Raw genomic sequence first — 27,016 nt, forward strand, 5'->3', positions numbered from 1 at the left:
TCGGGGGTTTCAGACGAGCATGGGCTGTTGGAACCGTCAGATTTGCTTTAGAATTCGTGTGTCGGATTTTAAAGCAGACGCGAAATTGCGGGCGCGACTCCTAAAGCAGATCCGACGGTTCCAACAACCCATCGAACAGGATTTGGTCCGATGCCCATCGGACACCCTCCTTACCCGTCTAAACCTGAATTTTCGTCGAATGGAAAACAGGTAAATAACAAAGAAAGAAATCTTGTTCACTATCCTTTTCTTTCTCCGATTCTGACCTCCAAAAAAGAAAAACCATGCTGGGTGTGTTTGGATCACCCAAGAATAGAGCTATTCTTGGATTAGCTCCACTATTCTCAAATCTTGGTGATCCAAACACAGATTTGGAAATAGGATTAGCTCAAGAATAGCTCTATTCTACTAATCCAAAGAAATGGTGGGTTAGCAAGAATAGCTATAGTGGGGTTAGTGATATTAATAAAATATTTGATTCCTCTCAATTAAAATATGTTTAAATATTAAATTAGTACTAAATATAATATAATATAATATTAGATCAGTATTAAATAAAATATTTGTGTAAATATTAAATATAATATAATATCAATTTAAAATATAGATTAGTATTAAATAAATATAATATTAAATAAAATATTAGATTAAATATCATATCGTAGTCATTTAAATAATAAATATAATATAATATTAGTTTAAATATTATATTAATATTAAATAAATATAATACTATATTAGATTAGTATTAAATAAAATATTATATTAAATATAATATAATATTAGTTTAAATATTAAATGTAATACAGTATTAGTTTAAATGTTAAATGTAATATAATATTAGTTTAAATATTAAATGTAATATAATATTAATTTAAATATTAGATTCATAATTAAATAACTATAATATCAAATTAGATTAATATTAAATAAAATATTAATTTAAATATTATATTAGTATTAAATAAATATAATATAATATTTTTTTGAATATTAAATAAATATAATATAATATTTTTTGAATATTAAATGTAATATAATATTACTTTAAATATTAGATTGGTATTAAACTAAATATTAAATCAAATATTAAATTAAATATTAAATTAAAAATAAAATAATATTAGTTTAAATATTAGATTAGTATTAAATTTAATATTAAATTTAATATTAATTTAAAAATAAAATAATATTAGTTTAAATATTAATATAATTTGATATTAATTTAAATATTAGATTGAAGTATTATTGAAAAATATGATGCTATATATATATTTAACAAGTCATTATAAATATAAAAGTTAGTTGAACAAATAAAAACAAATAAATCATTATTATATTTCTTCCCTCCATTTGCTATTCCTAACATACAATCCAAACAACATTTCTACAAATTCGGAATAGCCAAAGTTAGTGCTATTCTTAAATTCCTTGGGTTAGCACTATTCTCAATCACTAACCCAAAAATCGCTATTCTTGAGCTATTCCTTGCACGATCCAAACGTACCTAAGAACAAGAGCGAAATACTACTTTAATCGTTGAAAGCTTGAGCCTTTATTATTCCACTATGGATGCTAGTCGGAAACTTCAAGGCGAGATCGAGATCGATCGAGTCCTCAAGAAGGTCCAAGAAGGAGTCGATGTCTTTGATAGTACCTGGAACAAGGTCTTATTTTATTCCACTATGTGTATCTCTCCAATCATTAGCGATTTTTATTTTTATTTTTGTTCACATTGTAAATATTCCACAAGGTCTTTGATAGTATCTCTCCAAGCTTGAGCCTTTGATAGTATATCTCAAAGCTTGAGCCTTTTAGTATCCACGAGATCGAGATTGATTGAGTCTTTGATAGTATCTCTCCAAGCTTGAGCCTTTACTATTCCACAAGGTCTTATTTTGTTCACATTGTAAGTATTTTTTTTTTTTTTTTGTGAATAGGTTTATGAAACAGAAAATGAGAACCAGAAGGAGAAATTTGAGGCTGATCTACAGAACGAAATAAAGAAGCTTCGGAGGTATAGACATCAGATCAAGACATGGATCCAATCAAGCAAGATAAAGGATAGGAAGGTCAAATAATGAAACCTCAATTTGTATTCAGGCTTTTATTCATCCTAATTCTCACTGTCATTTACTGAACATATTTAACCATGAAAAGCTTCTAAAACCATTTATAATTTGGCAAAGTACTCCTCTCCTCTCACAAAGAATAATTAAAACGTGACACCTTTATTTGATGATAATTTGATTAAGGTGCATACTGCATAATTTCTTAAATTGGGCTTGATATGATGATATATATTGCTGGTAAACGCTACTGAACATATATTTCTAAGATTTGCTGCAACCGGTGGTTGACATGGATAATGCATTTTATGAGAATAGGCTGTTAAGGATGTGTTGAGATCTATGGCACGTAAGCAGATTGAACGAGAAATGGAGAGATTTAAAGTGTGTGAAAAGGAAACCAAAACTAAAAACTTCTCCATAGAAGGCTTGGGCCAACAACCCAAAACAGTCAGAGTTTTCTTTTATCCCTTCCAACTTATCTTTTCTTTTTATCTTCAAACAATACTGTAGTCTTGTCGGAGATTATCTACTGTAATCTGTTAGGATCCTAAAGAGAAGGCAAAAGCTGAAACAAGAAATTGGTTGAATACTGTGTTATGTTAAATTTAACTTCTGCTTATTCCAATTTATTTTTACTGAATTGAGATATTTTAATTTGACTATATCCATCAACTATTTCATATTAGGTCGGAGATTTGGGGAGCCAGATTGATAACTTTGAAGCTGAGGTAGAAGGCCTCTCTATTAAGAAGGGGAAAGGGAAACTTCGGCCACCCATATTGGTAAGTTAAATAACTATGAACTATGAACTATGCTCTTATTCTTGTTACTAACTGGTTATCTTGAATATATATATTTTTAGACACATCTAGAGACGTCAATAACATGGCACAAAGCTCACATAAAGAATCTTGAGTCCATATTGAGACTACTTGAGAATGATGAATTGTGCCCTGAGCGGGTGAACAATGTAAATGATTTTCCAGAAGACTGTGTCGAACGAAACCAGGTATATTTGTTTTATCATCACTTCTTATGGCCGTCTTTTTACTCTTTTCAATTTCTTCCATATATGCTTTCCTTTTTAAGTGTACTGTAAACATCATCTCTGGCTTAGTAGTTTATCACAGTTCATCCGGTATCCCCAGATAAAAAAAATAATCTTTTGGTGGAGCCCAAGAGATAGTAACGGTTCTTTTTATTTTTCTTTAAAAAAAGACACAAAGCCCAACTCTGTTGAACTCCAAATTTTAAGACTGTCAAATCTTTCTAACTCTGTTACTCCCTGTCTGGAAGCTGCAACTCAACATTGTGACATTTTTCCTCCTTTACCTCAGTTACAAATGGTTTCTATTTCTTGTGAAGAGTTGTTTCTTTTGAATTGGTGGTTTGCCTGACTTGTTATTTTTGGAAGTGGCGGCCTTTTCTTTTTTTGAGTTGGTGGTTGACCTGACGTACTTTTTTGTGAAGCGGTGGTTTCTATAAGTACACTTATGTGGATGCTGTCGTGAAATCTGACGTAAAGTGAATGCAGATAACATGCCATATAGTACCTTTGATGAACCGAAGGTGGTTTCTTGATATTTTTCTTAGTAATGACTCGTACATATTCTATATTCCGTTTTCGCGAATATCACGTCAACAGATATGGTTGCATTGCTTTATTAGACTTTACGCTAGTTTTCCGTCCATTCTCTCCGAATGTTATATAACATAGGAGCTTTACCCATTGTTTCCTTCCAGAGCTCTCACGGTCCATTCTGTATCCAGCTACTTGTCCATTCAATTACAGTATTCAGATCAGAAAAATGTCCAAAACACCGAAGAGGGGAGCAAGAAGGGAGCAATGAGAAATGATGCCAAGGGGCATTTAGATTTTATTCTGATGCATGTGATAGAGTCATATTCTTAGTACCCACTTTCCAGCATTCACAAAGATATTTGCATGATCAACAAAATGTAAGGGTCTGATCGGAACACTGAGGGTGTTGAAGTTCAATTGATTTCAATTCAATGTAATTCAATAGAGATGATTTCTATTTGAACTTTGTTGATTGGAATAAAAATAGAGAAGAATTGAATTCTTCTCTATTATTGATTGAAATGTACATATAACAAAAGATAGATAATTTCATTTGAATAAAAATGACTTCTATACCCTTTAAATAATATACTTCAAAAGATTAAAATAACAAAAGTGATACTAAGCACCGATAAATACATCCACTAACTCAGTACTAGTAAATACAAAACAACATGACACAAGTTGTCTAGATTACATGATTTAGTAACATGAAATGAAAACTTATGAGAAAATAAATTAAAAAACAGTGCAAGGGGTATGGAAAAAAAAATGAATTAGAAAGTTAGAACATTCAATTATTGGCAGTACTTGGAGAATTTAATGCTCACTACCAGGTTCAATACCAGCGCCCACTGCTACCTGGTTAATTTGCAAACCAGCCCTCCATTTTCTTCTATAATTTCCTTTGCCATTGGTTGTGCTGATTTTTGCAAACCAGTGCCTGGAGATTTGAGTGCCGACTATCTGCTCCAATACCAGTGCCTAATGGTATCTGTGTAATTTGTAAAGTGACCCTCCAATTCTTCAATAATTTCCCTTGCTATCAGTTGGCTATCAGTTGTGCTGATTTTTGCCAAATTGAAATAAATAAAGTACATGAGCCCTTCAGGAGTACTCAATGCCAGACTGAAAATAACAAGCACTACATGTCTAAGCAATCAAAATATTTTAATTAAAAAAAGGAACTATAGTAAACGATCTATCATACACATCTGCCAGTGAAGATCCTCTTAATTACAAAACTAATCATCATTCTAAGAGAAAAGCATTAATGTTGTCCTGGTCTGAATCAAACGCAACTTCACTTGCTTCATCATCTCCAATGTAACATAAAATATGACAATTTGATTGAAATGTCGGAATGCTCGCATAGGCACATGCATTGTCCAGACACATTAAAAACTTGTAGATCTGAAATATTAAGAGTCACCAGAACAAAATTATATTTGATCAAATTTATATTAAGGTCGATCATGCCTCGCAGGAGTCATATTATTAAAGGAACAAAATGAACCTTGAATTAGTTTTCACAATGCACTAGCACTGCTTATCAATTCAGTAATAAAATCATTTCTGAAAATTTTCTGAAGCGCACGGCAAGCAAAGAATATTAAGAGTACTGTACCAAAACTTACAAGGCATTGTCAGTGTTAGGATTTGTGATTTTGACCTGAACGTAGTCAACAAAGCGACTTGCTGACTACATACGGCTGCATTCTTCTCGGCCTATCATTCTTGATATCCCTCCTCCTTCGGTTGTTAAGTTAGCGCGTATGAATGACTGTGACTGTGTTGGTGCTGCAAATATTAAGCATCGGAATCTTTTTTATTCTTATTCAAGGACTTCAAACTTGGATTTTAGTCGGTTGGGCATTGAAAGTTCTTATCATACCAGTATTCCCAATTTTATGTTTTTCAATTGCTTGCCAAGTCAATCGACAATCTCACTTTTTTAGTTTGATTTTTTGTTAACTAGAATATTACCTCAAAACTCTCTGGACATTCCCCTTGACTGCCTTACCAGCTTTCAGTTACCTAGCAATTTCACCTTCTCTTCAAGGTGAGCGGCTATGGCTGAGTGATACATGGCGTCAGGATAGGTCCGTGTTTCCGACATCTCCTTGCGATGCACTTTCGCCTTCTCTTCGGTGAACGCTGCAGACCTCCGCCTTGCCACCGGCAGATCCGTCGCTGCTGCATTCTGAGATGCGACAGAGGTGTCCACAACTGTGGTCGGGCTCCGCTGACATTCTGACGAGTGGCGCCCACCAGTTTGGGTATCGGGAAATAGTAGCGCAGTTCTCGGATCTGCCATTAGAGGCTGCTGGAGCGCTGATTCTTCGGAGAGAGGCACGAGCGCAATGATGAGGAGAAGGTAGAGACTCGATTTGAGAGAGAGAGTGGGGGTATTGCTGGAAATAAATTACCGTTAGTTTTTTTAGCAAATGAACTCTCGCCAAATCTTTACATTTTTCACGGCAATTAATGGGAGGAAAATTTTCTCGCCAAATCGCGTTAAAAGAAATCATCTCCTGTCGCTTCCGCTGATCCGATCAGAGAATTTGAGTAAACTTCAATTCCATTTCTCGTTTTGAATAGAAATTGATGGTTCCGATCAGACCCTAAAAGTGCTATTTGGAATCTTCGGAAAATAGGAAGAAGCGGCACAACGGATGTTGCCATATTTTGTCGGCATATAGATTATATTTGAGTGTGTGTGTATGTACATGGAAATTCTTCCTTCATTTATACTTTGTTGAGATCGAATGTAATCCTGGTTTCATGTTTATAATATATCACACGTCTTTTGTTTTCTAGGGTATTGCTTCTAGTTCTGCGAAGAGCTCTACAGCTAGTTCGGGGGCCCAGGTTTTTGTGATCTTCTTGTTGGGTTACTTGAAATACAATATATTTGATTATCTTTTTTATCGCTCTAACATGGCACAAGTTCACGTTCAAGTTTGATTATTCCTTTTATTGATGCTAATTAGAGTCTATATTGACCCTGGTTTAGTTGCGTCATGTAATGTTTATTTGATGCAAAAAATTGGACTGAACGGAATACCAGTTGCATAATGAAAGATTTTGGTTCATTAATTCAGATATTGGTTGGCTTAATTGTGATTTGAGTTATGTACAGCTTACCATACTTGTACTCTCCATGCAGGTCTAAAACTCCACATTTGACTTTTTGATAACCAATGGTCTTTTGTTTTTCCTATTTTACTAGGCTACCGCACCATCTGCAGCTCCACAACCCCCATATCTAGATCCGCTTGAAGAAACAGTATCTCAGGAAAGCAACTCTGACATGCTACCCCGTACTCCACCTTTGAGAACTGGATCTGTGTCCATACCCTCTCCTGCAACTACACCATTGCCAACCAATCCCTCCCCACGCCCGCTGGCAGGCGGGCCCACTGCTGCATCAGTTGTTTCTGGTCCGGCATTCTCCCGCACTGCCTCGGATTCTGGATCAGCTGCTGCTCCATCTGTCACTGCCAATGTACCTGCGGCCGTTAAAAAAAATGACCCCACAAATTTGCCAGGCCGTAGGCCATCCCCGGCTATTCCAGCCCAAAATCGTGCAGTACAGGTGTCAGTGCCACAGGTTGCAGCCCAACTTCCTGTTATGGGACTGGTAACTGGTGGAACGGTTGGTAGTGTTCCTATGAAAAGTATAGTGGCCGGTGATGACAGGGCAGTGGGGGGTAATGTCACCCAACCGCTACGGTCACCTGTGGGAAATCGTCGAATGTTGCAACAGCAATTAAGTGAGGCTGGTGGTGGTGGTAGTGTGGCTATATCGCTTGGAGCGAGGATGTTTCCATCTGCAGCAGCTGCTTCTGGCACTCTGTGGAGACCTCAGACTCCAGGTGTCACTTTCCCAACTCAGAGTGAAACGGTATTTCAACATTTCCTCTTTTATTATTATTCACGATTTGATGCAACATGGAAGCTTGCAAAGTTGGCCCGTGCTGATTAGGGGTGTTGCATGAGTTTCAGGGACAGAGGAGGCCAGAGATAGCACCAGACCATAGGGAAAAATTCTTGCTGAGACTGCAGCAGCAGCAGGTGCAACAACAGCAGTTGCAACAGCAACAGGGCGATGCTAATATGGTGACCATGCCTTCTGACCTCTCTGCTGCTAATCAGAAGCCATTTCCCTCCATTTCCCAAGACGAGCAGAACCTTCTTATGCTACAGGTCTTCTCTCTCTCTCTGTTCTTCGGCACTTATCTGTCTGTATCCGTCTGTAAGTCTATGTTTTATGAAAGCTGAGGATGCACAACCTGTTCTGTATGGTTCTTCCACTGTTATTGGAGTAATTCTGGTGATTAATTTCTAACCTCGATTTATACATAGACCCCTAACTAACCTAGTATAAAAAATGAGAATAAAAACGAAACTCGGACCGTAGAGAGGCTTTGAAATGGTGATATGCACATCGTGTTCAAGTATGAATGGTTTAGTTTCTCCATTGGCAAGATCTGAATTGTATACCATACTAGCTTGGTATTACTTCGGCAGTGTTGCTTCTATTGGAATTCTTTTCAATTTGCTCTTTAGAGACCCCTTTATATATGATCCTCAGCTAGGTACTAGTTTAGTTATGGAAACCCACATAAATGCGTAAAGGAGATCCAAGACTACGTTTCATGCCTCTGATGAACAGCAAAGTTGTTGTGCCCTCTTCTACTAACTAACCCCCTTTTTTTTTTGGTGAAATTTGAGGCTGATATGAAGGAGAAAATTGAGAAGCTTCTGAGGCCTAGAATTGAGTCGAAGACCTGGGTCCAATCATGCATGATAAAGGATGGGAAGGTAAAATAATGAAACCTCAATTTGTATTCAGGCTTTTATTCATCCTAATTCTCACTGTCATTTACTGAACATATTTAACCATGAAAAGCTTCTAAAACCATTTATAATTTGGCAAAGTACTCCTCTCCTCTCACAAGGAATAATTAAAACGTGACACCTTTATTTGATGATAATTTGATTAAGGTGCATACTGCATAATTTCTTAAATTGGGCTTGATATGATGATATATATTGCTGGTAAACGCTACTGAACATATATTTCTAAGATTTGCTGCAACCGGTGGTTGACATGGATAATGCATTTTATGAGAATAGGCTGTTAAGGATGTGTTGAGATCTATGGCACGTAAGCAGATTGAACGAGAAATGGAGAGATTTAAAGTGTGTGAAAAGGAAACCAAAACTAAAAACTTCTCCATAGAAGGCTTGGGCCAACAACCCAAAACAGTCAGAGTTTTCTTTTATCCCTTCCAACTTATCTTTTCTTTTTATCTTCAAACAATACTGTAGTCTTGTCGGAGATTATCTACTGTAATCTGTTAGGATCCTAAAGAGAAGGCAAAAGCTGAAACAAGAAATTGGTTGAATACTGTGTTATGTTAAATTTAACTTCTGCTTATTCCAATTTATTTTTACTGAATTGAGATATTTTAATTTGACTATATCCATCAACTATTTCATATTAGGTCGGAGATTTGGGGAGCCAGATTGATAACTTTGAAGCTGAGGTAGAAGGCCTCTCTATTAAGAAGGGGAAAGGGAAACTTCGGCCACCCATATTGGTAAGTTAAATAACTATGAACTATGAACTATGCTCTTATTCTTGTTACTAACTGGTTATCTTGAATATATATATTTTTAGACACATCTAGAGACGTCAATAACATGGCACAAAGCTCACATAAAGAATCTTGAGTCCATATTGAGACTACTTGAGAATGATGAATTGTGCCCTGAGCGGGTGAACAATGTAAATGATTTTCCAGAAGACTGTGTCGAACGAAACCAGGTATATTTGTTTTATCATCACTTCTTATGGCCGTCTTTTTACTCTTTTCAATTTCTTCCATATATGCTTTCCTTTTTAAGTGTACTGTAAACATCATCTCTGGCTTAGTAGTTTATCACAGTTCATCCGGTATCCCCAGATAAAAAAACAAACAAACCTCTTACCTCTTTTTTATGCTTTGCTCAACAATAAATAGGACGACTTCGATGACTTTAGTGATGTTGAGCTCTATACAATGCTGCCTTTGGAAAAGGTTGAAGCCCTTGAAGATATGGTGTCTCTTGGTCCCTCTACTCTCGCAAAGGTATTATCGCACACTTGTAAACCCTGTTCCCCATTTCCTTCATTTCTTATTATTTCCTTTTTTTTTTAATGTACTTCCGCAAAAATATTATTGCTCTTTATAACTCTGTCCTATGAACGGTTTCCCTTGCAAATAATATTTAAATAGAACTGGGTGTGTTTCTTTCAAATAATTAACAAGCAACCTACCCTTGCATGAAGTTGGCATGATTTTCCATAAAGCGCACGCTGTTTGAAGCATGAAACAAATCAAGGTTTGCTGCTGACAAATCTTTTGGTGGAGCCCAAGAGATAGTAACGGTTCTTTTTATTTTTCTTTAAAAAAAGACACAAAGCCCAACTCTGTTGAACTCCAAATTTTAAGACTGTCAAATCTTTCTAACTCTGTTACTCCCTGGCTGGAAGCTGCAACTCAACATTGTGACATTTTTCCTCTTTTACCTCAGTTACAAATGGTTTCTATTTCTTGTGAAGAGTTGTTTCTTTTGAATTGGTGGTTTGCCTGACTTGTTATTTTTGGAAGTGGCGGCCTTTTCTTTTTTTGAGTTGGTGGTTGACCAGACGTACTTTTTTGTGAAGCGGTGGTTTCTATAAGTACACTTATGCGGATGCTGTCGTGAAATCTGACGTAAAGTGAATGCAGATAACATGCCATATAGTACCTTTGATGAACCGAAGGTGGTTTCTTGATATTTTTCTTAGTAATGACTCGTACATATTCTATATTCCGTTTTCGCGAATATCACGTCAACAGATATGGTTGCATTGCTTTATTAGACTTTACGCTAGTTTTCCGTCCATTCTCTCCGAATGTTATATAACATAGGAGCTTTACCCATTGTTTCCTTCCAGAGCTCTCACGGTCCATTCTGTATCCAGCTACTTGTCCATTCAATTACAGTATTCAGATCAGAAAAATGTCCAAAACACCAAAGAGGGGAGCAAGAAGGGAGCAATGAGAAATGATGCCAAGGGGCATTTAGATTTTATTCTGATGCATGTGATAGAGTCATATTCTTAGTACCCACTTTCCAGCATTCACAAAGATATTTGCATGATCAACAAAATGTAAGGGTCTGATCGGAACACTGAGGGTGTTGAAGTTCAATTGATTTCAATTCAATGTAATTCAATAGAGATGATTTCTATTTGAACTTTGTTGATTGGAATAAAAATAGAGAAGAATTGAATTCTTCTCTATTATTGATTGAAATGTACATATAACAAAAGATAGATGATTTCATTTGAATAAAAATGACTTCTATACCCTTTAAATAATATACTTCAAAAGATTAAAATAACAAAAGTGATACTAAGCACCGATAAATACATCCACTAACTCAGTACTAGTAAATACAAAACAACATGACACAAGTTGTCTAGATTACATGATTTAGTAACATGAAATGAAAACTTATGAGAAAATAAATTAAAAAACAGTGCCAGGGGTATGGAAAGAAAAATGAATTAGAAAGTTAGAACATTCAATTAGTGGCAGTACTTGGAGAATTTAATGCTCACTACCAGGTTCAATACCAGCGCCCACTGGTACCTGGTTAATTTGCAAACCAGCCCTCCATTTTCTTCCATAATTTCCTTTGCCATTGGTTGTGCTGATTTTTGCAAACCAGTGCCTGGAGATTTGAGTGCCGACTAACTGCTCCAATACCAGTGCCTACTGGTATCTGTATAATTTGTAAACTGACCCTCCAATTCTTCAATAATTTCCCTTGCTATCAGTTGGCTATCAGTTGTGCTGATTTTTGCCAAATTAAATAAATAAAGTACTTGAGCACTTCAGGAGTACTCAATGCCAGACTGAAAATAACAAGCACTACATGTCTAAGCAATCAAAATATTTTAATTGAAAAAAGGAACTATAGTAAACGATTTATCATACACATCTGCCAGTGAAGATCCTCTTAATTACAAAACTAATCATCATTCTAAGAGAAAAGCATTAATGTTGTCCTGGTCTGAATCAAACGCAACTTCACTTGCTTCATCATCTCCAATGTAACATAAAATATGACAATTTGATTGAAATGTCGGAATGCTCGCATAGGCACATGCATTGTCCAGACACATTAAAAACTTGTAGATCTGAAATATTAAAAGTCACCAGAACAAAATTATATTTGATCAAATTTATATTAAGGTCGATCATGCCTCGCAGGAGTCATATTATTAAAGGAACAAAATGAACCTTGAATTAGTTTTCACAATGCACTAGCACTGCTTATCAATTCAGTAATAAAATCTTTTCTGACCTGAACGTAGTCAACAAAGCGATTGTCAGTGTTAGGATTTGTGATTTTGACCTGAACGTAGTCAACAAAGCGACTTGCTGACTACATACGGCTGCATTCTTCTCGGCCTATCATTCTTGATATCCCTCCTCCTTCGGTTGTTAAGTTAGGGCGTATGAATGACTGTGACTGTGTTTGTGCTGCAAATATTAAGCATCGGAATCTTTTTTATTCTTATTCAAGGACTTCAAACTTGGATTTTAGTCGGTTGGGCATTGAAAGTTCTTATCATACCAGTAGTCCCAATTTTATGTTTTTCAATTGCTTGCCAAGTCAATCGACAATCTCACTTTTGTAGTTTGATTTTTTGTTAACTAGAATATTACCTCAAAACTCTCTGGACATTCCCCTTGACTGCCTTACCAGCTTTCAGTTACCTAGCAATTTCACCTTCTCTTCAAGGTGAGCGGCTATGGCTGAGTGATACATGGCGTCAGGATAGGTCCCTGTTTCCAACATCTCCTTGCGATGCACTTTCGCCTTCTCTTCGGTGAACGCTGTAGACCTCCGCCTTGCCACCGGCAGATCCGTCGCTGCTGCATTCTGAGATGCGACAGAGGTGTCCACAACTGTGGTCGGGCTCCGCTGACATTCTGACGAGTGGCGCCCACCAGTTTGGGTATCGGGAACTAGTAGCGCAGTTCTCGGATCCGCCATTAGAGGCTGCTGGAGCGCTGATTCTTCGGAGAGAGGCGCGAGCGCAATGATGAGGAGAAGGTAGAGACTCGATTTGAGAGAGAGAGAGTGGGGGTATTGCTGGAAATAAATTACCGTTAGTTTTTTTAGCAAATGAACTCTCGCCAAATCTTTACATTTTTCACGGGAATTAATGGGAGGAAAATTTTCTCGCCAGATCGCGTTAAAAGAAATCATCTCCTGTCGCTTCCGCTGATCCGATCAGAGAATTTGAGAAAACTTCAATTCCATTTCTCGTTTTGAATAGAAATTGATGGTTCCGATCAGACCCTAAAAGTGCTATTTGGAATCTTCGGAAAATAGGAAGAAGCGGCACAACGGATGTTGCCATATTTTGTTGGCATATAGATTATATTTGAGTATATGTGTATGTACATGGAAATTCTTCCTTCATTTATACTTTGTTGAGATCGAATGTAATCCTGGTTTCATGTTTAGAATATATCACACGTCTTTTGTATGTACATGGAAATTCTTCCTTCATTTATATTGCTTCTAGTTCTGCGAAGAGCTCTACAGCTAGTTCGGGGGCCCAGGTTTTCGTGATCTTCTTGTTGGGTTACTTGAAATACAATATATTTGATAATCTTTTTTATCGCTCTAACATGGCACAAGTTCCCGTTCAAGTTTGATTATTCCTTTTATTGATGATAATTAGAGTTTATATTGACCCTGGTTTAGTTGCGTCATGTAATGTTTATTTGATGCAAAAAATTGGACTGAACTGAATACCAGTTGCATAATGAAAGATTTTGGTTCATTAATTCAGATATTGGTTGGCTTAATTGTGATTTATGTACAGCTTACCATACTTGTACTCTCCATGCAGGTCTAAAACTCCACATTTGACTTTTTGATAACCAATGGTCTTTTGTTTTTCCTATTTTACTAGGCTACTGCACCATCTGCTGCTCCACAACCCCCATGTCTAGATCCGCTTGAAGAAACAGTATCTCAGGAAAGCAACTCTGACGTGCTACCCCGTACTCCACCTTCAAGAACTGGACCTGTGTCCATACCCTCTCCTGCAACTACACCATTGCCAACCAATCCCACCCCACGCCCGCTGGCAGGCGGGCCCACTGCTGCATCAGTTGTTTCTGGTCCGGCATTCTCCCGCACTGCCTCGGATTCTGGATCAGCTGCTGCTCCATCTGTCACTGCCAATGTACCTGCAGCCGTTAAAAAAAATGACCCCACAAATTTGCCAGGCCGTAGGCCATCCCCGGCTATTCCAGCCCAAAATCATCCAGTACAGGTGTCAGTGCCACAGGTTGCAGCCCAACTTCCTGTTATGGGACTGGTAACTAGTGGAACGGTTGGTAGTGTTCCTATGAAAAGTATAGTGGCCGGTGATGACAGGGCAGTGGGGGGTAATGCCACCCAACCTCTACGGTCACCTGTGGGAAATCGTCGAATGTTGCAACAGCAATTAAATGAGGCTGGTGGTGGTGGTAGTGAGGCTATATCTCTTGGAGCGAGGATGTTTCCATCTGCAGCAGCTGCTTCTGGCACTCAGTGGAGACCTCAGACTCCAGGTGTCACTCTCCCAACTCAGAGTGAAACGGTATTTCAACATTTCCTCTTTTATTATTATTCACGATTTGATGCAACATGGAAACTTGCAAAGTTGGCCCGTGCTGATTAGGGGTGTTGCATGAGTTTCAGGGACAGAGGAGGCCAGAGATAGCACCAGACCATAGGGAAAAATTCTTGCAGAGACTGCAACAAGTAGGGCAGCAGCAGCAGCAGGTGCAGCAACAGCAGTTGCAACAGCAACAGGACGATGCTAATATGGTGACCATGCCTTCTGACCTCTCTGCTGCTAATCAGAAGCCATTTCCCTCCATTTCCCAAGACGAGCAGAACCTTCTTATGCTACAGGTCTTCTCTCTCTCTCTCTCTCTGTTCTTCGGCACTTATCCGTCTGTATCCGTCTGTAAGTCTGTGTTTTATGAAAGCTGAGGATGCACAACCTGTTCTGTATGGTTCTTCCACTGTTATTGGAGTAATTCTGGTGATTAATTTCTAACCTCGATTTATACATAGACCCCTAACTAACCTAGTATAAAAAATGAGAATAAAAACCAAACTCTGACCGTAGAGAGGCTTTGAAATGGTGATATGCACATCGTGTTCAAGTATGAATGGTTTAGTTTCTCCATTGGCAAGATCTGAATTGTATACCATACTAGCTTGGTATTACTTCGGCAGTGTTGCTTCTATTGGAATTCTTTTCAATTTGCTCTTTAGAGACCCCTTTATATATGATCCTCAGCTAGGTACTAGTTTAGTTATGGAAGCCCACATTAATGCGTAAAGGAGATCCAAGACTACGTTTCATGCCTCTGATGAACAGCAAAGTTGTTGTGCCCTCTTCTACTAACTAACCCCCTTTTTTTTTTTGGTGAAATTTGAGGCTGATATGAAGGAGAAAATTGAGAGGCTTCTGAGGCCTAGAATTGAGTCGAAGACCTGGGTCCAATCATGCATGATAAAGGATGGGAAGGTAAAATAATGAAACCTCAATTTGTATTCAGGCTTTTATTCATGCTAATTCTCACTGTCATTTACTGAACATATTTAACCAGGAAAAGCTTCTAAAACCATTTATAATTTGGCAAAGTAATCCTCTCCTCTCACAAAGAATAATTAAAATCTGATACCTTTATTTGATGATAATTTGATTTAAGGTGCATACTGCATAATTTCTTAAATTGGGCTTGATATGATGATATATATTGCTGGTAAACGCTACTGAACATATATTTCTAAGATTTGCTGCAACCGGTGGTTGACGTGGATAATGCATTTTATGAGAATAGGCTCTTAAGGATGTGTTGAGATCTATGGCACGTAAGCAGATTGAACGAGAAATGGAGAGATTTAAAGTGTGTGAAAAGGAAACCAAAACTAAAAACTTCTCCATAGAAGGCTTGGGCCAACAACCCAAAACAGTCAGAGTTTTGTTTTATCCCTTCCAAGTTATCTTTTCTTTTTATCTTCAAACAATACTGTAGTCTTGTCGGAGATTATCTACTGTAATCTGTTAGGATCCTAAAGAGAAGGCAAAAGCTGAAACAAGAAATTGGTTGAATACTGTGTTATGTTAAATTTAACTTCTGCTTATTCCAATTTATTTTTACTGAATTGAGATATTTTAATTTGACTATATCCATCAACTATTTCATATTAGGTCGGAGATTTGGGGAGCCAGATTGATAACTTTGAAGCTGAGGTAGAAGGCCTCTCTATTAAGAAGGGGAAAGGGAAACTTCGGCCACCCCTAGTGGTAAGTTAAATAACTATGAACTATGAACTATGCTCTTATTCTTGTTACTAACTGGTTATCTTGAATATATATATTTTTAGACACATCTAGAGACGTCAATAACATGGCACAAAGCTCACATAAAGAATCTTGAGTCCATATTGAGACTACTTGACAATGATGAATTGAGCCCTGAGCGGGTGAACAATGTAAATGATTTTCCAGAAGACTGTGTCGAACGAAACCAGGTATATTTGTTTTATCATCACTTCTTATGGAAATGCATGATCTTTTGGAGTAGTCGGTGATGACCAACTTAGAATGAAATGCATTAATGCTTGAGCCTCACAATGACTTTTATACCCTTTAAATAATATACTTCAAAAGATTAAAATAACAAAAGTGATACTAAGCACCGATAAATACATCCACTAACTCAGTACTAGTAAATACAAAACAACATGACACAAGTTGTCTAGATTACATGATTTAGTAACATGAAATGAAAAATTATGAGAAAATAAATTAAAAAACAGTGCAAGGGGTATGGAAAAAAAAATGAATTAGAAAGTTAGAACATTCAATTAGTGGCAGTACTTGGAGAATTTAATGCTCACTACCAGGTTCAATACCAGCGCCCACTGGTACCTGGTTAATTTGCAAACCAGCCCTCCATTTTCTTCCATAATTTCCTTTGCCATTGGTTGTGCTGATTTTTGCAAACCAGTGCCTGGAGATTTGAGTGCCGACTATCTGCTCCAAAACCAGTGCCTACTGGTATCTGTGTCATTTGTAAACTGACCCTCCAATTCTTCAATAATTTCCCTTGCTATCAGTTGGCTATCAGTTGTGCTGATTTTTGCCAAATTGAAATAAATAAAGTACATGAGCACTTCAGGAGTACTCAATGCCAGACTGAAAATAACGAGCACTACATGTCTAAGCAATCAAAATATTTTAATTAAAAAAAGGAACTATAGTAAACGATCTATCATACACATCTGCCAGTGAAGATCCTCTTAATTACAAAACTAATCATCATTCACATCTGCCAGTGAAGATCCTCTTAATTACAAAACTAATCATCATTCTAAGAGAAAAGCATTAATGTTGTCCTGGACTGAATCAAACTCAACTTCACTTGCTTCATCATCTCCAATGTAACATGAAATATGACAATTTGATTGAAATGTCGGAATGCTCGCATAGGCACATGCATTGTCCAGACACATTAAAAACTTGTAGATCTGAAATATTAAAAGTCACCAGAACAAAATTATATTTGATCAAATTTATATTAAGGTCGATCATGCCTCGCAGGAGTCATATTATTAAAGGAACAAAATGAACCTTGAATTAGTTTTCACAATGCACTAGCACTGCTTATCAATTCAGTAATAAAATCATTTCTGAAAATTTTCTTAAGCGCACGGCAAGCAAAGAATATTAAGAGTACTGTACCAAAACTTACAAGGCATTGTCAGTGTTAGGATGACCTGAACGTAGTCAACAAAGCGACTTGCTGACTACATACGGCTGCATTCTTCTCGGCCTATCATTCTTGATATCCCTCCTCCTTCGGTTGTTAAGTTAGTGCGTATGAATGACTGTGACTGTGTTGGTGCTGCAAATATTAAGCATCGGAATCTTTTTTATTCTTATTCAAGGACTTTAAACTTGGATTTTAGTCGGTTGGGCATTGAAAGTTCTTATCATACCAGTAGTCCCAATTTTATGTTTTTCAATTGCTTGCCAAGTCAATCGACAATCTCACTTTTTTAGTTTGATTTTTTGTTAACTAGAATATTACCTCAAAACTCTCTGGACATTCCCCTTGACTGCCTTACCAGCTTTCAGTTACCTAGCAATTTCACCTTCTCTTCAAGGTGAGCGGCTATGGCTGAGTGATACATGGCGTCAGGATAGGTCCCTGTTTCCAACATCTCCTTGCGATGCACTTTCGCCTTCTCTTCGGTGAACGCTGGAGACCTCCGCCTTGCCACCGGCAGATCCGTCGCTGCTGCATTCTGAGATGCGACAGAGGTGTCCACAACTGTGGTCGGGCTCCGCTGACATTCTGACGAGTGGCGCCCACCAGTTTGGGTATCGGGAACTAGTAGCGCAGTTCTCGGATCCGCCATTAGAGGCTGCTGGAGCGCTGATTCTTCGGAGAGAGGCGCGAGCGCAATGATGAGGAGAAGGTAGAGACTCGATTTGAGAGAGAGAGAGTGGGGGTATTGCTGGAAATAAATTACCGTTAGTTTTTTTAGCAAATGAACTCTCGCCAAATCTTTACATTTTTCAAGGGAATTAATGGGAGGAAAATTTTCTCGCCAGATCGCGTTAAAAGAAATCATCTCCTGTCGCTTCCGCTGATCCGATCAGAGAATTTGAGAAAACTTCAATTCCATTTCTCGTTTTGAATAGAAATTGATGGTTCCGATCAGACCCTAAAAGTGCTATTTGGAATCTTCGGAAAATAGGAAGCGGCACAACGGATGTTGCCATATTTTGTTGGCATATAGATTATATTTGAGTATATGTGTATGTACATGGAAATTCTTCCTTCATTTATACTTTGTTGAGATCGAATGTAATCCTGGTTTCATGTTTAGAATATATCACACGTCTTTTTTTTTCTATGGTATTGCTTCTAGTTCTGCGAAGAGCTCTACAGCTAGTTCGGGTGCCCAGGTTTTTGTGATCTTCTTGTTGGGTTACTTGAAATACAATATATTTGATAATCTTTTTTATCGCTCTAACATGGCACAAGTTCCCGTTCAAGTTTGATTATTCCTTTTATTGATGCTAATTAGAGTCTATATTGACCCTGGTTTAGTTGCGTCATGTAATGTTTATTTGATGCAAAAAATTGGACTGAACGGAATACCAGTTGCATAATGAAAGATTTTGGTTCATTAATTCAGATATTGGTTGGCTTAATTGTGATTTGAGTTATGTACAGCTTATCATACTTGTACTCTCCATGCAGGTCTAAAACTCCACATTTGACTTTTTGATAACCAATGGTCTTTTGTTTTTCCTATTATACTAGGCTACTGCACCATCTGCTGCTCCACAGCCCCCATGTCTAGATCCGCTTGAAGAAACAGTATCTCAGGAAAGCAACTCTGACGTGCTACCCCATACTCCACCTTCAAAAACTGGACCTGTGTCCATACCCTCTCCTGCAACTACACCATTGCCAACCAATCCCACCCGACGCCCGCTGGCAAGATCCGAATAGTATACCATACTAGCTTGGTATTACTTCGGCAGTGTTGCTTCTATTGGAATTCTTTTCAATTTGCTCTTTAGATCCCTTTATATATGATCCTCAGCTTGGTACTAGTTTAGTTATGGAAGAAGCCCACATAAATGCGTAAAGGAGATTCAAGACTACATTTCATGCCTCTGCTGCACAGCAAAGTTGTGCCCTCTTCTACTAAGTAACCTTTTTTTATTATTTTGGTGAAATTTGGGGCTGATCTGAAGGAGGAATTTCGGAAGCTTCGGAGGTCTAGAAATCAGTTGAACATATTTGAGGTTGATCTGAAGGAGGAATTTTGGAAATTTTCGGAACCTGGGTCCAATCATTCAAGATAAAGGATGGGAAGGTAAAATAATGAAACCTCAATTTGTATTCAGGCTAATTCTGACTGTCATTTAATGAACATATTTATCCTTGAAATTAATCACAATTTTTTAAAATAATGGAATCTATCTCATTTTTTTTAATTTATATCTTGCAGTTTGTTATCGCCCCTGGTCCTTCACGGATGAATGAACCGGAAACTTAGGTATTCACGGAGAAATAGAATGTTTGTTGCGCCTTACTAGAATCGCATGGAATCTGTATATTTAATATTTTACATTATATATATATATTTTGTTTTAAATAAAGATGGAGATTAAACTATTAAACTATTTAATGTCTTGTTATTACGACAAAGGATATTTCTCATATGATTTTGAACCTATGACCTTTTACATAAAAATTATATTATATGTATTTGTTACAAAATGAAAGACTAATTTTTCATTATGCGCTTTTCTTTAAAATTTACTGTTTAAATAAATATTCATTTCGCCATGCCCTTTTTAAAACTGTGTGAACTTTTTTTAATTGTTTAATAGAACGACGACCGCAGCTCACGAGAAACAATGAGCTCCTCCAGTTGCACAATTAATAAACCAAATCAATGAGCGAGCGGTGGGTAGAATATTTTTAAGGTATATCATTGATCATGATTGATATGGTCTGAAAGAAATAAAACTTATCTATTTATTTCATGCATCGATAATCCGTATAAGAATTCTAACTCCAACTTGATCGTCTAAAACAAGGTAACTACTTCAACTTTTTCAACAAAATAACTCGTACTAAAGTTGACGTTGATATTGTAACTAGTTATCAAAGTAGTAACCGAGTTTGAGAATCTGTATTTTGTTACTGACACATTTTGGAATATTTATTTTTAATCTTTTATATTGGATATAAAAGATAACGGTTTTAAGGAAACAAGGAGAGATTGCTAAGTTAATCCTTGATTAATTATAGTTTTAAGAAAATTTAACATAATTAATCTGAGTTATTGATATATTTGATAGATACTAAAGTTATATTGGATAAATATGTGAGTTCTTAAATTTTCAGATTGTAAATATGTAATTATAAAATTTGGATGATAAATATGTAATTTTACAGTTTTTGAGTGGTATATATGAAATTCTCCTAATTGTACGGATCTGATCAAACCATTCTATTGTCTAAACATACTTTATTGTTATTATTATTATTATTATTATTAAACTGAACTGATTTGTAAAATTTAAATAACTGAATCATATTTATAAATTGAATAATAAGTCAATAACAGAATAACTAGTAATCGTGGCCGTGCACAGCAACGGGAGCAAATTATGTAGTAGAAAACATTAAGCTCCTTAATAAGAAGGAGAGATAATTTAAATCAAATTTGTAGAGAAAAATAGTTAAATACTATATTTATTTACAAGATAACACATGTGAACTCTAGTGTAGTGGTAAGAATTTTGGCACCAACAGAACCCAACTGGGTTCAAATCCCGCCTTCAGCAGAAAAAAGAAAAGAAAAAGGGTGCGCGGTGCACAGGATCGGTCCGCAGGTGCCGTGCGTGGTTCAGAGGCGCGGTCCACGGGTGCGGCGCACAGTCTACAGGAACTGGGATCATATGCGGCGCAGCACTAGGATCATATGCGGCGCGACCAATGCATACTTAAGTGTTGAAGCTCATAATTTGGAAAATTCATCCATGTGCGATCTGAAAATTCAACGGCTGAGCATTATTCCGAAAAAAAAGTAAATCAGAACCCTTGCAGGATCTAGACATTAAGCTCCTTAATAAGGAGGAGAGATAAAGTATGTTTGTTGTTTGATTTGGTCAAAATCAATTCAAAGTTCTCTTGTTATTAATTTTATTATTTCTGACTCCTTCATTATTGATGTTTTTGGTTCAGCATTTGGTGAAATCTTTTAAATAAAACATATAAACTGAATAATAACATAGTAGCAATGATGATAAAACATATAAACTATCTTGTATGTAAAGATGGATTGTTCATTTTTTTAGATAAGGGGGTTTTACTTCTTGTACCCCCCAGATATATTTACAATTCAAAAAATGCATATAGTTAATTATGAAAGTGTTCATACTTTAGTTTGATTGGAATAAAAAGTCAAGTTATACTTTTACTTAACAAAGTAGTTAACTTTTAAATTATTAAAAAGAAAAAAATAATGAACACTTTTTATGCTAGATAGACATACTTGTGAATTCAAAATGAACAAATTATGTGCTGCATTAGTGCATATAAAGAATGCGACAACATCGGCTGTAAGAATATTTTATTAGTTATTGTTATTAATATTATTAATATGAGTCATGTTCTGACATCTAAGTTTTTTAATGGACTTAATTTAAAAATATATTAGATTGATTTTAAATGATAAATCTATACCGTTAGAACATGTCGTAATGTGTAATTCAAAAGAGATTACGTACAAAATTTACAAATTTTCCGATTAATATATAAAGTCAACAGATCGCAACGAAAAACAGCAGGGTGCAGGGCCATCTGCAGGACCATCCCAAAGTTGAAATGATTGATAAATCCTTGCCTGTGCTGAAAGGGATGCATGGTTCTATCTATGCTTCTAGTTGTTTGTATTAACAAGTTTCGGGAATTTTAAATACAACTGTAGTGCGCAAATGTGCTGTGATTGCTTTTAAATGTTTCTTCTACATTAAGATTTTTGCAATTTAAATTTTTATTTTTTTTTCTCATGATATATGCTTTGATAGATTGCTAACATAGTGGTGTTTTTCGAATTGTCTGGTCAGATATATTAATGTTAGCAAAAATCCTGCATTTCGAAGCCTAGTTCTTCTTAAGCATTTGGCAGTTATGGGTGTAACCAGTAGCAAAAATAACAACAAACATGCTAATAGCAGAGCACTTCATTTAAATGCGATTATCAGGGAGAAGGGGGCAATTAAAGCTGAAGCATACCCTCAGATCATGCCATCAAACAAATATAAAGTATGATATTTAGTCGAAAAGTTATATAGACATGAGAAGAACGGAGCACAAGCAAAAAAAAAAAACCAGACTAATCCTGGTTGAGATCAAAAGGAAAGATAGCATTGTCAACGTTTTGTTATGCATATATCTTATTTTTCATAAATAACAAGTAGTCACAAATAAGTACAAAGTCTAAAAGCACCACTTCAATGTTATTTACTGATCACAAAACTAACACAGATGTCACCATTTTTCCAAATTTGTTGGTGGGGTGAAGCTTATTTGACATGTACAATTGACAACAGTTTTCAATTTTGCTCACGGGATAGTGAGACTGCTATGGAGGCGGCAATGGAAGTGGTACATGGCCTTCTCAACGGATGGCGCATATCTCCCACAATTGTAAGCTGGTGATTCAAGTCCTCTCTGCACCCCTTCACACAGTTCTCTGTCCTCCACCTGGTACACAATACACATACATATAATAACTGCAACATTTATACATCAAACCCAATCAGGAAATTTTGGAGAAATTGCAAGTAAAAGACTGCACCTGCACTCTCTCGCTCTCTTCTAGGCTTCTTAAGACGAAAGATTCATCCTCCTAAGAAATTTTGTATACAGCAAATATAAAATTTCATGAAGTACAATAAGTCCATGATAATTGCATTATTTGCAAATTAACAGATTCAAAATGTAGCGAATTCCTGAGAAATTGCTGCCAAGCTCAAGTTTGGCAGGCAAGTACTCTCTACTCTGCATCTCGTCAGTACAGTGATTGGCATGTCATGGCATCAGAGTCCTAATTTTACCCAATTAGGCCTCAATACAACCTCATTTCAACACAATGATGCTCTATTTGTCCTAAATTTAACCCAATGAGCCTGACCTGTTCTAAACCAATTTATCCTCACTAAAAATAAATGAAATATAATAAGAAAAATGAGGAAGACATTGCCTACCAGCAAGAAAACTGGTTTTGGTAAAAGATGGAGAAACAAGAGTATTGAACTTATTCACAATCCCCATTATAGAAGTAATCAAATCCCAACTACAACATAAGAGGTGGTTTGTAAGCTCACCACATGTGCAGGATCTAAGAAGTAATCAAATATGACTTGACACTTTCTTGAGCACAAAGGGATGACCAGGTTAGTGTCCATCCATGGACCGTACCTAAGAATTTTTTAGAACAATCAAAGCTAATCACAAAATCTTACAAAAAATGTAATTTGGTTTTGAGTTTTGAATTTAAATAATCTGTAAATACAGTACCATACACACCTGTTTATCATAAAGTTTGGGTAAACAAATGCATATAATGCTTTGGATCCCAGTCTATCAAAACCGTCCTCTGCTGACGTGGTTCCCCCACATCTTTGAACACTCACCTTCTCATATGTCTATGTAATCCAAATAGCCATCATTTGTTACCCAACTTTATCTTCACATAATTGCTAAAGTGGTAGCGGGAGAATAAAATTTCGTCATAAAAAGAAATGCATACAAGGGTTTCGTAAGAGCTGAGATCAAGGCCAGATGAAAGCCCCCCATGAGCATACAGCACATGATATCCTCCATCTAGATAATTGTCACAGAACACCTGTAGTTGAAAGAAAAAAGTGTACATTGACTCAAAACTAACCAATATACAGGTAAATTGATTCAACAACTAACCAAAATACAACAGTTAAAGCTTCCGCATTTTTCACAACTGGAAGTTTTTTCCTTTTAGTTTCTAAAGTCGAGGTGTATAGCTACTGACCAGTCTGGGACCAGCTGCACTTGACCCGGTCAAGATTTTCCATAGCATTAGGCCAAATCTTTATGTTCAAGCACAGACTCACAAAAAAGAGAGGAAGGAGAGGAAAAAGAGGAATTGAATCAAGCAAGGAAAATTCTGTACTAGTTCAATAAAATACCAGAACTGTACCTGAGTAGTACAGTAAACAAAAGTCTAGTGTCCTGAAAACATTGAACCTTCCAGTTGCAGTTGATAGTGTAGTCTCTCCTGCAAACATGTGTCGAAGATGTATCGATGCCATTAGTACTCAATAAATGTGAAGCAGTTCCTAGCCACTCATCTCCTACTCTCTCTTCATCCCTTCCATCACAGGATATTGCATCATTGTCCAGTCGGATCAGCACAAATGGACCCCATGTCGCTACTTCTATAGGTTTCAGACCAAACTCCTGTTCTCCACCAAAAAATGACAATAAATGATCCCTAATTTAATAGGGTTCTGGCCCTAACGAAAGAAAGTATACCAAGCATGGAATCTAAAAAAGGAGCTTACGTTGATGTTAAAAAACTTTATGCCTGTTATACGAGTAGCTTTCAGTAGCTTTCCATTTAACCCATATGTCCATCCCTGGGCAAAAATGATAACATATGTAAATCAAGGAGATGTAATACAAGAAAACATGCCATAATCAAACAAAAAAATTTGAGAAGGATTATTTGTTTACCATTTTTAATGAAAGTATAACAACTACAATGAGTACTCAACTATTTATATGATCCTCTAACTAATTTTCTAGTAATGCAATTCAGCAATTACTCGAACACATGCTTACATGCATGTAAAAAATCAACAGGAAAAACCTATCAATCTCTAAAGGCATCAGTAAATTAAAAAATATATATATTTAAGTAGAGAACACACATGATAGGGGCATTCAAGGCAAGTCTTTTGGCCAGAGCCAAATGCAAGGAGAGAGGCATGGTGCTGGCAGACATTGTGAAAACAATGGAGGCCTCCATCTGTATCTCGACACACCACATACTCCACATTTCCTAATCTGTTTTTATTTTCATCTACATTTTATTAGATTGTTTCCATTAGAGCTTTTGCAATACTAGATTGAACTTTTTAGGATGTAGGTTTGGGGAGATGGGGGTACCTTCCGGTGAAGAAATCATGTGGATTTCTAATTTGCTCGATGTATCCTGCAAATAGACAGATTCGAGAAATAAATGGATGAAGATTTCATATTCCCCTTAATGCTGATTTTATGAGACGAAAGATATTTGATTGCCACTACCAAAATTAAACTGTAATGGTTTTTGGCATATCTGAATTGTCTCTGTTATTTTTATATATTATAAGTTTGGACTCTCCACGTCTTGAATTGCATAAGCTGATGAATGCCACTATGGAAAGAAGGGATTGCACAAAACCACATTTGGTTGTATATTTGATTGTAAATCATAACGGGAATGATGGTTTCAATTAACTGTGAAAGTAAGAATTCAAGTCCCGTACTTGCACAATTTTACTTGTGCATATGAACAATGTACAGACGCCGATATCATAGAAGTAACAACGCCAAGTTCTGGTAATTACCCCTTTTGTAATTATGTTTTCCGGTTAATGGAAAATGGGCTTTTGCCTCATTTAAAAAAAAAAAACAACGCCAAGTTCTCGCAAACAAAAAATGCTTCAAAAAGGTACTATGATGTCAGAAACTCACCAACAGCCTGCCATCCTCGGAAAAAAACGCGCTCGAGCTCGAGGGAAAGGAAGCTAGGCTGGGTGTACCATGAACCAGGAGGCGTCAACGCTTCCTCTAGAGGTATGGTTATATCGAAAGCGTCCACCGTGCACCGCAGCGGCCGTGCGCTGGAGAAAGTAGCCGAGACACCGGAGATACGCAAGGAGTGACGGAGAGAGAGGAGAGGGTTGGAGGGAGAGAGAAACGGTGTTCGATACAGGGTTAGGGTTTTGGAGGAGGGAAGGTATGCTAAGCTTTGTGCGATCGCCATGGAAGAGAATTTGTCGATGTTGGTCTGGACTCTGGAGAGTGATGTGACGTCCCACTATGGCCTTCTCTGTTCTCAGTTCTCACTTCTCAGCTCCTCTTCATCTGTTTCTTGTTTCTTTGCAGTACTTTTCAGATGCTCTTTCTCTCCAGAGTCCAGAATTCACATTAAGTGTAATACCTGAGGTGCAATTAATGAATCCGGACCGTTTTTTTAACCTGACACAAATCACAAAACAAATTTCTATAATTTTTATAGACACCGAATTAAGTTTAACCGGCTGAAATTAATCCGGACTCTCTCAGATAATTCATCCTTAAGAGTTAACTCAAATTTTGAGTTAAGATCTAAACCGTTTGATTTAAATCCTCATCAATATTAAAGGGTCCGTGTGTTATAGACATGAATTGAATTGATCTGAATTTTGATCCCACGGTTTAAAAATTAATTCAAACAGTACGTTAATGCAGAGGGCAAGGATTCTCAACAAACGCACTGTATTTTTTGTTTGGGTGGGATTACTTCAAAATAATTTTAATTATATTTCTTTAATCATATTAAGAAACAATTGAAGTATCATTTTATGAACATAAAACTCGCATAAAATTTTAATCTTTTT

General features: G+C 36.6%; 2 protein-coding genes across 3 annotated transcripts; one reads left to right on the plus strand and one right to left on the minus strand.

Moving 5' to 3' along the window:
* Window positions 1–229: 229 nt before the first annotated feature.
* On the plus strand, window positions 230–19,972 carry LOC144569192 (uncharacterized). Its single transcript, XM_078319414.1, has 22 exons — window positions 230–295; window positions 1,513–1,667; window positions 1,941–2,072; window positions 2,388–2,519; window positions 2,759–2,854; window positions 2,935–3,081; window positions 6,475–6,525; window positions 6,887–7,561; window positions 7,663–7,863; window positions 8,392–8,481; window positions 8,797–8,928; window positions 9,168–9,263; window positions 9,344–9,490; window positions 9,687–9,794; window positions 13,691–14,365; window positions 14,467–14,682; window positions 15,218–15,307; window positions 15,624–15,755; window positions 15,995–16,090; window positions 16,171–16,317; window positions 19,125–19,686; window positions 19,822–19,972. The coding sequence occupies exons 2-21, from the start codon at window positions 1,569–1,571 to the stop codon at window positions 19,314–19,316; spliced, it is 3,654 nt and encodes a 1,217-aa protein (XP_078175540.1). The 5' UTR covers window positions 230–295; window positions 1,513–1,568; the 3' UTR covers window positions 19,317–19,686; window positions 19,822–19,972.
* Window positions 19,973–22,691: 2,719 nt separating this feature from the next.
* On the minus strand, window positions 22,692–26,495 carry LOC144569193 (choline monooxygenase, chloroplastic-like). Of its 2 annotated transcripts, none has more exons than XM_078319416.1 (10): window positions 26,109–26,429; window positions 25,539–25,584; window positions 25,301–25,452; window positions 24,932–25,006; window positions 24,615–24,827; window positions 24,142–24,237; window positions 23,919–24,037; window positions 23,717–23,810; window positions 23,188–23,238; window positions 22,692–23,093 (listed from the first exon to the last, which is right to left on the minus strand). In XM_078319416.1, exons 2-10 carry the CDS (start codon window positions 25,555–25,557, stop codon window positions 22,953–22,955), a joined length of 960 nt encoding a protein of 319 aa, XP_078175542.1. In that variant the 5' UTR covers window positions 25,558–25,584; window positions 26,109–26,429; the 3' UTR covers window positions 22,692–22,952. The 2 variants fall into 2 exon arrangements, with proteins under 2 accessions (XP_078175542.1, XP_078175541.1); XM_078319415.1 differs by having other exon boundaries at window positions 22,721–23,093; window positions 25,301–25,436; window positions 26,109–26,495.
* Between the last annotated feature and the right edge of the window lie 521 nt (window positions 26,496–27,016).

The sequence above is a fragment of the Carex rostrata genome, chromosome 18 (genome assembly GCF_964058835.1).
Source record: "Carex rostrata chromosome 18, lpCarRost1.2, whole genome shotgun sequence".
Classification (NCBI taxonomy): domain Eukaryota; kingdom Viridiplantae; phylum Streptophyta; class Magnoliopsida; order Poales; family Cyperaceae; genus Carex; species Carex rostrata.